The 12,154-nt window shown below is 44.6% G+C and overlaps 2 protein-coding genes across 2 annotated transcripts; both read left to right on the top strand.

Annotated features, from left to right (window-relative positions):
- Positions 1–2,177: 2,177 nt before the first annotated feature.
- Positions 2,178–6,592, top strand: Bcskt5. The gene is made up of 3 exons (XM_024690413.1): positions 2,178–3,325; positions 3,416–5,536; positions 5,588–6,592. Exons 2-3 carry the CDS (start codon positions 3,721–3,723, stop codon positions 5,854–5,856), a joined length of 2,085 nt encoding a protein of 694 aa, XP_024546182.1. The 5' UTR covers positions 2,178–3,325; positions 3,416–3,720; the 3' UTR covers positions 5,857–6,592.
- Positions 6,593–9,255: 2,663 nt separating this feature from the next.
- On the top strand, positions 9,256–11,096 carry BCIN_01g03770 (hypothetical protein). Its single transcript, XM_024690412.1, has 4 exons — positions 9,256–9,919; positions 10,024–10,123; positions 10,322–10,493; positions 10,735–11,096. The coding sequence occupies exons 1-4, from the start codon at positions 9,520–9,522 to the stop codon at positions 10,801–10,803; spliced, it is 741 nt and encodes a 246-aa protein (XP_024546181.1). The 5' UTR covers positions 9,256–9,519; the 3' UTR covers positions 10,804–11,096.
- The last annotated feature ends 1,058 nt before the right edge of the window (positions 11,097–12,154 follow it).

Here is a 12,154-nt window from a genome sequence, read left to right as displayed (position 1 = left end):
GCAAAAGCAAAAGCAGAGACGAACCCTTCACACCGTTCAATCAATACTGGCAGATCGGTGTAAATCATCATCGTTCTGGTCCTTGTGCAGTGGGCATACATGATCAATCACGACACATTCGCTTTAGCCGTTTCATACTATTGACACAATCTTTCGCGACGCCATGCAATGCATCCTCAGTCTCACACTATAATCTGTCGTGTTGTTCGTCAACGCCGTCGTGAAAGGCTTGACTCTCCGGTGCATTATGGATCATCACGGACGCTTCTACTTTTTTCTGCTCTTTTCGCGATATTGCCGATGGTGCGAGTTTCATCACGAGATATCCAACCGATCGCATGCTTGTTGAATGTTGGATTTGGACCGATTAGACACATTCCACTCCACCTTGGGGACGTGAAAAGAGTTAGGACAGGGGAAATACGAGAAGCGCAGCGCCAACCGATAATATGCCACCAAGAATACCACCATCTTTTTTAGTTTGGGTATGGCGTTCCGATACATACACTTGTTGAGCGCCGGCCTAATTACTCGAGAAGTGGGATTGGAAGGAAAAGAGAGAGAAAAACTGGGTGGATGAGGAGAAACAAAATGACCCATTCGACTTCTGCGTCGATGGCCCATTTCCTTCACCCTCCCCATGTCACGTCGTCAACTGATCCTAGATTCCTCATCTTTAAGGGGGACGAGGTAATTGGGACCTACTTATTGTATGGAGTAGACCCTTGGTTGCGAATATTAAGGAGGGGAGGGATTCTCCGCATCAACAGCATGAACCATGTCGATTGGGATAATGATCGCCACATCCGCTTGACACAAAGTCAATTATTATTTTTGATTTTTTTCCTATCCCGACTGCGTTTTGGGGGGGGGTTTAGTCTCATGTCATCCATCATTCATTCGGAAGGGAAGGCAAGGGAAGGGTTGAAGATGGCACGTTCGATCTGGCGACGACCACTGCGTAATTACTGTTCGTCCTCGTTTCTCCCAAACCCAAGCTTTGCCCTGTTTTCCACGACTAGGTAACTCGACTTCGTAACTCCGCCTCGATGCGCGAAAATTCTGACGGCTGATCTCAGCGCTTGAGACTTGGTATGTAGATGTGACTCCAATTCAGGCACAGACCGTGCAGACCGTACAGACCGTACCGTAAGCTAAAATGTGTGAGGGGAAGAAGTAATCAATTATTGGCCGATACGATATTGAAATGGCCTCTTTGAGGCTCTTGAAACCGATACCAAGATCCGGCATGAGGGGAAAACGACACTATGCCTAGTCGCAATGAGGCGATCAACCTTTCCTTCTTTGAGATTTATTCAACAGATACATATACATACTCCGGAGAAGTAGTGGTAGACTGTCCGAGGAAGTCTCAGACAGAAAAGTGTCACTGGTAGCGGGAAAGGCATTCCACGCCATAGACAGAGAGAGTGTCAGACAATGATAGATAAAAACTTTCTGAATACAACAACAATAGCAATGACATTGACATTGATTTTCCTGCATCAACACCCATCGCACATTGCGCGTTATCTGCATGATTTTTCCACTTTTTTGATTGATGCTTCAACTTCCGGTGACTTGGATGATGGTGCGAAAATTGGAACAGAGGGACGATCTGCCTGGGTTTTTGATGAGCCCAATTTATTATCTTTGCTCATCCCTCTCTTTGGTTCTTGCCTGGTGTCACAGATAGAGAATGCGATATTGTGATTGTGATTTGATATTGTAAAAAGCATTAAGCATTAAGCATTAAGCATTCATGGGATGAGAGTGCTTGGGAGAGTCGCACCGAATAAAACGTATCCAATGTCCATGAAGGGATTAAGTCGACCAGGCATCGTTAATGCCCGCAATGCACTGCTGTATAACATAACACATAACATGAACACACACACAGACGCACACACAGACAGACAGACAGACACACACACAGACAGACATGTAATGTAATCTGTCAGAAAACTGCTAACGGGCCATTCGTCGGAAGACAGCGTACACCGGCCACAAGAAACCCCGGATCTTCCAAACCGACATCTTGGGATGCATTAGGAAAGGTTTCACGGCCAGGATCCTGTCGACTTTTTCATGCCATGTACGATGGATGGGTGTGCGCTGTGCTAAGAATGGGATTGGAACTGGAAGGAAGGAAGGAAGGAAGGAAGGGATTTTTCCCCGCAGCTCAACTCCCTTTTTGACGCTTAACCGCCTCTGCTGCTTTTTTTCTTTTCCTTTTTCCACTCTTCCACACGGACAATGCTCAGGGAAGAATGACTACACAGTACGAGGCAAGGCAAGGAAAGGAAGGCAAAGGAAAGGGAAAGTGGGTATGGCATTGCGAGCTAATGGACTACGATGGATGGATGCACTGCGAGCGTCGTCCTGTAAGATCAAATCGCATCAGATGGGCCCAAAGCAACGTAATACCGACTTGGCTAGCGAGGGAGCGAGGTTCCGCTTTGAAACTTTTAGATCTGGTCCCTTCCTCTTTGAGTAATAATTAAGTATTTGGGAGAAAGTCTAAGTCGAGTGATGTGCAAAGTAGAGGAAAGCGGGGACGTCAAGGTCGACTATCATCATAATTATCAATCACTCTTTTATGGAGAATTGACGACGGGAGATTGTTATAAGAATGCGAATGACGGTCCAGTGCAATAAATGCTCCCAATAAGAAGTGGCACCCCCCGACTGCACCTAATCGCACCATACTCCGTCCAGGGCTAACGAACGGGTACTGGTGATTCCCGGGGCCGAGAAAGAAGGGTCGAGTCTGTTGAGAAAGAGTTTCTCGTTCTGACGTGCGTGCGACAACAGCATTCCTGCATATTGCATCTTCATTCCTCTCTCCCCTCGCGCGAAACTCAATCCAATCGAGTTCACGTCAAGTCACGTCACGTCAAGTCAAGTCAAGCCAGCCCAGGCCGAGCCGCCCGTCGGACACTGAGGGTCAATTCCAGATTCTCCTCTTCCCTCTCTCGCATTGTCAACAAGAAAACCACTCCCTATGTGAAAGACATCCATCCAGAGCATCAGCCGCACCTCGACTTGTATTTCGTGTGTCAACCCACCAAATACTACCCAAATACTACCTTAGTACATCGTACTCGCGGGGGGCATAAATAATTCCTAGGGTTGCGACAGGGGTATAATCCTAAAATATTATTCACTTGCCCTTGGATGCTCCGAAACCAACAAGAATAAAGGCTGCCGCCACGGATACATTCGTTCTCCTTTGTGTTCAAATCAAATCACTTTGGCGTGGGACTCTAACGGAAGACTACAAACTTTGATCATTTCATCATACGGTTTTGTGCAGGTAATACCGGTAAGATCTTACATTGTGCATTCAAATAATCTCCATATAGAGATCGGGGATACCATCTTATTACTCAGTACTGATTCACCTTTTACATAGACCAAACCGTTTTCTTTTTTGAAAGCCCTCGATCTACCACACTCGTTTGCCTCGCATCTCCAGCATTTACGATTGCACACGCACCTGAGAAAACCCGGCATACAAGAAACTCTCGCTCGCTCGCCATATATCGCACCCTTCCCCTCCTACCTCGGTACCGACCGATCACACTATTGCAGCGCAACTTCTTGATATCCGGAAAGTGCGGAGATATATCAGAAAGAATCTTCTAACCTCATCCAGTAGAGTTTGGGTGGAGAAGTATCGAACAGCGGGTCAACGGTCGAGCAATACGAAACTTGACCATGCCAGCCCAAGTTGCAACCCCCCCTGGCTCAGAAGGCTTCAGAATGGCTTCCCCCAAAGGATCCCCTGCGGGTTATTTTGACGGTGAAAGCTCAAAAGAGAATAATACTGGGCGAAAGTCAGTACCACCATCACCTCCCGCTGGAAGAATACAAGGATCACCAATGACTCCCACTAAACTCAATATCCAACGTCAGTCTCGTCAGTCGCAGATCGGGAACGATGAGGAAGCATTCAAAACTCAGGAGAATGAGAGTTCTCAGCGGTCCGAATTGTTTCTACCTGTTTCTGCTGAAATGCCATACCGAACACCACCGCCGGCGCCCGCAACTATTATAGAGCCTTCCCAACAATCAGAACTGAGGATGTCTGGGGAATCTTCTTCAGCATCAAGAACTTCATCTGAGACCTCTTCAGCCCACCGAAACCGATTTGGAAATGCAATTCCTGAACGGATCGATGAAAATGAACCTGGTGCGCATGAGCAACCAGTGCCTCAATTGCAATATTACCACCAGGCCCCCAAAACTCCAAATCATCGGGCTTCTATGCCCATCGGCACAGGTTCAACGGATTTCATGGAAGCAGGATCTTCGACAAATCGCCACTTAACCCCTAGCTCATATGCCAGACATTCTTCTAATAATTCAAGCCAAAGACCATTATCTGCGTATTCTGACCTGGGTGGTAGAACTCGTTCACCTGTCAATGGGCCCAACTCACCAACTTGGCGTACGGGATCCGCTAACTCGGGGAGGTCTCATGATAGGCCAATGTCGTATATCGACCTTGCTAACATGCCCTACACGAGACAACATGCACCGGGTCCAATTTCACTGGATAATTCGCAGCTGAGGACGGTTGTAGGATCAAATGCGTCGTTACTGAGCGCACAGAAGACGTTAGAGATGTATCGGCAAAACGCCAAAAAATCGAGTAGTTCAGAGATACAATACTCTTTTGCTATATTTTTAATACAAGCAGCTCAAGAGGCTGGTCTAAACGTAGAAGAAGACACTCCACGCAAAGCGAGCCCGAAACCTGGTCGCAATAGCCCTTACATAGAGAGTGAACCTGCCACTCCACAGAACCTACTGCGCGAAGCCAAGAGTATTCTACAAAAACTGGCCGACCGAGGGTATCCATTTGCACAATATTATCTAGCTGATGGCTTCTCTTCTGGGCTGTTCAATAAAGGAAAACCAGATCTCCATACTGCCTTTTCATTATTTGTTTCAGCAAGCAAGCACGGTCATGCTGAGTCTGGCTACCGAGCTGCGTTGTGCTATGAATTTGGGTGGGGCTGTAGAGCTGACGCTGCAAAGGCAGTGCAATTTTATCGAGCAGCAGCAGCTAAAAATCATCCCGGTGCGATGACTCGTCTTGGTCGAGCTTGTCTCTCTGGCGACCTCGGCTTTGACCGATACAAGGAGGGTCTTAAATGGCTAAAACGAGCCACTGAATCGGCTGATGCTCAGTACAATTCCGCGCCATATCATCTTGGAATGCTCTACGAGAATGGCTATGGAGAAGATCTTTTCAAGGATGAAGCCTATGCGGCTGAACTTTTTACTCAAGCCGCAGAGTTAGGAAACGCCGATGCTTCTTTCAAACTAGGCCAAGCATATGAACATGGAAAGCTTTCGTGTCCTCGAGATCCTGCTTTAAGTGTGCATTTCTATAACGGAGCTGCGGAGGCTGGTAATCCCGAGGCTATGATGGCGTTATGTGCTTGGTATCTGATTGGTGCTGAACCGGTGCTCGAAAAAGATGAGAATGAGGCATATGAGTGGGCACGACGAGCTGCTGACACGGGTATGTGTTCTACATTATTCATTCATCGATCTTAAATTAATCATATGATAGGTCTTGTCAAGGCAGAGTATGCTGTGGCATACTTCACAGAGATGGGTATTGGTTGTCGACGCGATCCGCTGGAAGCTAACGTTTTGTACGTTAAAGCTGCCGCATCTGGCGATGAGCGTGCGAAACACCGACTTGCCAAAATCCGAGCAGCAGCATCGGGAGGTACACCGATGGAAGTGGCCCCACCTAGAAATGCGGCCAAGATTAAGAAAAGTGCATCGGCAGTCGACAAACCGGGGAAAGATGAGAAGGAGTGTGTAATAATGTGAAGAGCGATAGAAGATTTCCCGAGTTTGAGGAGGGAAAGCAAACAGCTTTGCAGGCACGCCAATTAGTTTTGATGTCTAATAGTTATTGGTTGGGACCTTGAAAGAAGCCGAGTCTGGAGATTAACGTGAACAGTATGATCCGGACTGTATTAGCAGAGATATACTGTTGGTTGTGGGCATAGCTGTCGATATAGAAAGGCGTGATATAGATCTCGCAGGATAAGACTTGAATGAATTGGGCAAAATGCCTTGCTTTTTTTCGCGATACGTTGCATGCGAGGCACGGCGTTTCATCACTCTAAATAATGAATGGCGTTTGCTGGTTTCTTTTTATTTTATCATGTTTTGAGGGAAAAAGAAATATCTTTGTGTTCGAAGTTTTTTTTATATAGCATTGATGATCTCTGCATTTGAACGCGGAGGGAGCATGGTCTGAGGGCGAGGGTGGGGCTAAGCATTATTTTGAGGAGTGAAAGGGAGATGTTCAGGAGGGGTATTCGGCTAAATGGCACATATATGAAGGAGATAATTATAGGAGGTGACTTTCTCACTAAGGACTTAGCCGAGCGAATGAGTGGAGGGGAGGTTTGAAATGGAACGAGATAGTGATGGATTGAGTGGAATTGATTGAATTTGATGGAGAGGCAGATGAGTAGATGAGTAGATGGCGGAAGAAATAGGTAGTGATAGTTTTGTTGCCACTCAATATAATGAAATTATATGATTCATGAATTGATTTTTGAAATTTGGGAATGTAAAATGATGAGTGGGTAGAGTATATTCTGCGGGTTTTGGGTCATCTATCTGGTTAGTGTATCACTTTATTTGCTCTTTATCTCTATAAGGGAGGGTGTCGTCTTGGCAAGTGCTCTAGATGTTATGGAATCCGTGGGTGTAGATAGATTATGTGCTTGTTTTGTATAGCTATTTGGAGATTTTTTTGGTACTTGGAAAATGCTTGAGATTCTTTCGTGATATTTATTATATTTATATCTATATTTATATCTACGTCTACATAAAATCATCATGTGCTATATTATTATTATCATTAGATCTATTATATTTATATTTCTCCTCCCTATTAAAGAATGATTGTTCTACGAGATCGAGAGCTTCTCATATCTTGTAGCAGTTAGATTCTGGATACTGCGAGGGTATGGTATGGTATGGCATGGTATGGTATGGTATGGTATGGTGTGGTGTGGTATGGTGTGGTGTGGTATGGTGTGGTATGTGGGCGCCTGCGCGTGGGACTATGCGGATTCGTGGATGAGGGAGGGGTGCGTGGGTGTGTGCTCTTTCGACTTGACTTGACTTGACTTGACTTGACTTGACTTGACTTGACTTGACTTGTTTGAGTCTGGGATTGGATTGGATTGGATTAGAGCAAAGAAAAGAAAAGAAAAGACAAGAAGAGAAGAGAAATGGACTGCCATTATGAACGGAGAAACAATACTAAGAACGACTGAAAATATCCATCTCCACCTCTAACAAAACCCAAACTTTGTATTCCGTCTTGTCTTGCCACGCCCTTAGCTTATTATTTATATGTTCAACTCAAATCTCTTAATGGTTCTTATTCTCTCATCTTACCACGTCCTTAACTCACCATCTATATGCTCATCTCAAACCTCTTACTTGTTCTGATTCTCTCTCCAAATTTCACCAGCAATAATGGTATAGGAACAAAAGCCAACGCAATAAATCCTAAAACAGAATTGCCCCATCCCAGCCCAAGTTTTCCATATAGGGGCGGCCCAGCTAAAGGAAGCACCGTACCCGCCACATTTCGTAGCACGATCATAACTGCCATCGCAGATACTGCATGCTGTGTATATGCATCTACAAGATATGCGACGCACGGAAGAGTCGTAAGTACCAATCCACAAGATATGATTGCCGTACCCAAAATCGGGACCACGTATTGGATGTGTTTTTCGGCTGTCCATCCGTAGATGAAAAATCCGATGGGGAGAATGATACCACCAAGAACCATAACAGGTAGTCTATACTCGGGTTTTATCTCACCCCCAGCTGCGGCTCGAATCGCCCATTTGTCTAAGAGGATTCGACAGCTCATGGCTCCAATAAACATCCCGATTCCTATTCCGATGAAGGTGAGTCCGACTGGTCCTTGCGATACTTGAAATTGGGACTCGAAAATCTCGGTCAGTGTCGTCATTACGAGATAGAGCCATCCGTAGATGACTGCTGCGTACAGACAAATGATGAGGATAATTGGAGAGAAGAGAAGCATTTTTACCGGTCTCAAAGCGGCGGTTCGGAAAAGTTCGCCTTTGGAAAGATCGCTCGCGTATTTGGATCGCAGGGTCATATTTCCCGTTTCTTTTCTTAACCGCTTCGTCTTTCTTTGGAGAATGGTTACTTTGTGTGTTTCTCTCAGGAACAAAAATCCTATTTGCACTACCCCGGTTGCGATCGTGATGATTCAGAATGTCCAGCGCCATCCCGCTGCAGCTGTGAGATATCCTCCGATAATTGGCCCGGCGATGATGCCTAGTAGTGGACAGAGACTTATAAGAGATATAGCACCTCCACGCTGCTCGGGAGGAAACATGTCACCTATCGTTCCATTATTGAGTGTTGTAGACGCAACCATCAAACCACTTAAACATCGAAATGCAATAAGCATTTGGATGTTAGTACTGGTCGCTGATCCGATCGAGAAAATGATGAAGAGAATGTTGGCTATATTGTATATGAGCAACTTCCCATAAAGCTCTGCGAGAGGCGCGGTGATCAGAGGAACGAGAATTTCGCCTAGCTCTCAGATGGAAATTAAGATTGTAGAGTATAGTCCGCTGCTTTCATGAAAGTCTGCTAGGATTTGCCGGGCTGCAGGTGCCACGATGATGGTTCCTAGATTTCTAGAGATGGGTTAGTGAGTGGAAGGTTCTTGATAGTTTAGATATACACCATTAGATTCATCATGGAAAGAATTGCAACCGTGGACCATTTGTAGCGTGGGCTCCAGTTCAAAGGGTTTGCTGGATCGTCCGGGCCATCGAAGTCTACGATATTGGGTTCGTCCATGGATTTGGTAGGCGAAGGGGCCTTTAGTCTGTGGGCTGTTGGTTCATCTGGCTCTTCAATTGATCACTTTTAGCTGGAGTTACTCGACAGTGTAAAGGGATGGATGACCTGGTTGTTTTCAGCCGACTTGAAAAATTCTTCTTTTACAACTGTAAGTTTATTGAACATTATTTAGGTTTGGTAATGCCAATAAAATAATGTTCCATCTTTAGGTAGATGTCTTCCCACAATTCCGCGAGAAACAATATCTCAAGAACAAACATTGATTTTCTCACGATATACGTATCTCCAACACATAATCTTGTTACGTTTATCCAAATAAGGAAGCTAGAGATTAGATACCGTGGGAATAGATAAGGCTTGGCTTTTTTGAGCTACAATTGTAAGAAGGTGAAATTTCCGATGTATGTCAGACCAACCAACAGCGGGGACCAACAGTTACATACTCACAATCACGAGGTGGTCGAGGTGCAAGATATGAGATATAAAATACATATCTTTCCGAATCTCAAGCATTTTCACTCATGAACCAGAAGAGATGAAGTAAGTGCTCAACTTCCCAACTCACGACACTAGCTCAACATCTCCATCTCCATCTCATCCCCAAAAATGCCCCCCTTCACCATAACCGAAGCGCACACCCGCGACGAAATCAACAGCATAGCACTACTCGTCCAAAAAGCCAACCGCACGCCCTACCGGCCCTTTGTCGCGATCCAAACGCCCTCTGCGCCCGACCATTCCACCGCGCTCAAACTCTCCCAAGAATTGTTTTGGAAGAACCACACGCATACACCGGGTAGTCATTGGATTACTGTTCATGATAGTGCAAGTGGAGAGATTGTCGGCGCGGCGAATTGGCTAGTTAACGAGAAGAATATTTTTCCGAAGCCGATGCCGAAGATTGAGGCGGCGTGGTGGCCGGAGGGGGAGGGGAGAGAATTTGCGAATTTTGTGTTGGCGCAGGCGTTTAGGCCGAGGGCTAGTTGGATGAGGAGGGGATGTGTGAGTATGTGGACTATTTTTTTTGTCTTGTTTGTTTGTTTGTTTGTTTGTTTGTTTGGGGTGAGGTGGTGTGAGAGATCTGAGGTGCTAATCATTGAAATCGAATAGTTCTCAATATCCTAGCCACGCATCCCTCCTACCGTCGTCAGGGCGTAGCAAGTCTCTTGATGCAATTCGGAGAGGATAAAGCTAGAGAACTTAATTTGGAGTATGTGAACAATTTTTTTTAAAACCAATTTTGCAAGCTCTCTTATGTACCTAATTCTATACCCTGATTTCAAACTTCATTTCTCAACCTCTTCTTCAGGGTTTATCCCGTTACTTCTAGTGTAGACTTTTTTTTCATTTTCATTTTTTCGTGTCCGTCTAAACTCTCATTTTTGGAAAATAAAGCTAACAGTAAAAGATGCTGGAGCGAAGCAGAAGGTGGAGCAGGAAGAGAAGGAGCGAGATTCCTACTCGAGAAACATGGTTGGAGACCACTGATCAAATATTGTATTTATGGAACCAAGGAGAATATGAGCGAGGAGTGGCTGGAATTGTGTCATAAATGTTTGCCGCAGGAACAGTATGCTATGGTAAGTTTTATTATTATTTGATTTCATCTTTATTTTCTTGGGTCATGGAGGCTGGGGATTTGTTGGTTGATGCTGTAATATGTTCCTTGGTCTTGAAGTTCTGTTTTTTTATGTCTTGGGGTTTTTGTGATTGATAGATTGGTTGATTGATGTATGCGAAGAGTTTGTTGATATGATTTCAACTTATGTTTCGTCCATCGAGTCTTTCCGCTGTTGGGATATACACTAACTGTTTTTGCAGTGGAAACCAAAAGGAGGGGTCTGGACAGAAGACACGGTTTTGCCGTGGGATTTGGGGGTGGAGAATTAAGTATGCGTGAAATTGCTATTTCTAAAATGAAGGAATTGGATCTTGACGAACCAGAGGGAGGAGGATAGGAATGATGAAACGCATTGATGGCTACGGAGAGTTTTGCAAGAGGGGAGAGAATTGGCCGGTGAAGGGGCGGAACTATTTACTATTTGTAAAGACTAGCAATCGATTGAAGATTTTCAATGATCCCCAAGTTCTTGATTATTAGACTGTAACTTGTACTGTGGAGAATCTTATGTAGCCTACACAGCTTGGTTTCAAACAATGAATCAGTTCCAGCTGAACCATCACTTTCGTCACAGCCATCTCTTTCAGCTTATATATAACACTATCTCGTTAGAAAACATATTGCGTGTGCTCATCCCCATCCATAAATACTCGTTTCCAACTTGCAAGTTCGGAAATAGCACCATAATGCTCTTTTGCCATCAGTACAACAACAAGCGAAATCTTATTGACATACCACAAAGACCCGCCCAGCAAAATATTTCTAGATCAACAAGTGTATGTGATTTTCCCCACTCACCTCAAAATTCCATAATATGTAACAAACACTCTTCAATAGAAGAATGGGAAATATGACTTGTATCAAAACCGCAATTGAACCATTAACTCCCGCTCGTCTTCCAATCTATCTTCGACAGCGATCAGCGACCTGGAGAACGAGCTTGAGATATATCCGACTACTGATCATGCCACCAAAATGCGAGGTTCAATCTCTATGGATAATAGAGCATATACAGATATTTCTACCTTCCGGCTCATCTCTTTCATTCGACTAGATCTACAGAAATAGCTTTGTATAGAACTAGACTATCTAATTATATCAATAGACCTGATGACACCACAATCGCACTCACAATATCCATCTCAGTTATAAATTTCCCCAGCAGAAAAATGTCTCTTTTCCTGCTTCAAGAATTCAAATACCGCAATTCTGTCCTGTTCAAATTTTAAGACCTAGCCGATTCTGCTAATCTGTCTATGATGGTATATATAAGCTCCTTTACTATTCCTAACTCCCGTATATGAATTTACCAATCTACTTCACCAGCTTTTACTTCCGATGGGTGGAGAAACCCTAAAGTGTGGCCAAGCAGGAAATGTAGTTCGAATATTGTGTTTTTATTTTCTTCGGCCTCGATAGATTAAACCCAACGCCATCATGTCCAGATATCTTCAGATTTTCGTAGAATACAGCCAGAATACTCAAGAGTTTCTTTGCTCTCCAGAATATAGAGAATAGCCTGTGACATCATCGTATCGTGCCCGTTTGTTCGATGCAGTGTTATTAATTTAACAAGTTGTAGTCCAACGATACAAGGTTCTTCGCCGTGTGAGGCTATGT

Source organism: Botrytis cinerea, chromosome 1 (genome assembly GCF_000143535.2).
Source record: "Botrytis cinerea B05.10 chromosome 1, complete sequence".
NCBI classification, from domain to species: domain Eukaryota; kingdom Fungi; phylum Ascomycota; class Leotiomycetes; order Helotiales; family Sclerotiniaceae; genus Botrytis; species Botrytis cinerea.
Note: the sequence above shows the minus strand (reverse complement) of the source record. Positions and strands in the feature narration are given on the sequence as shown.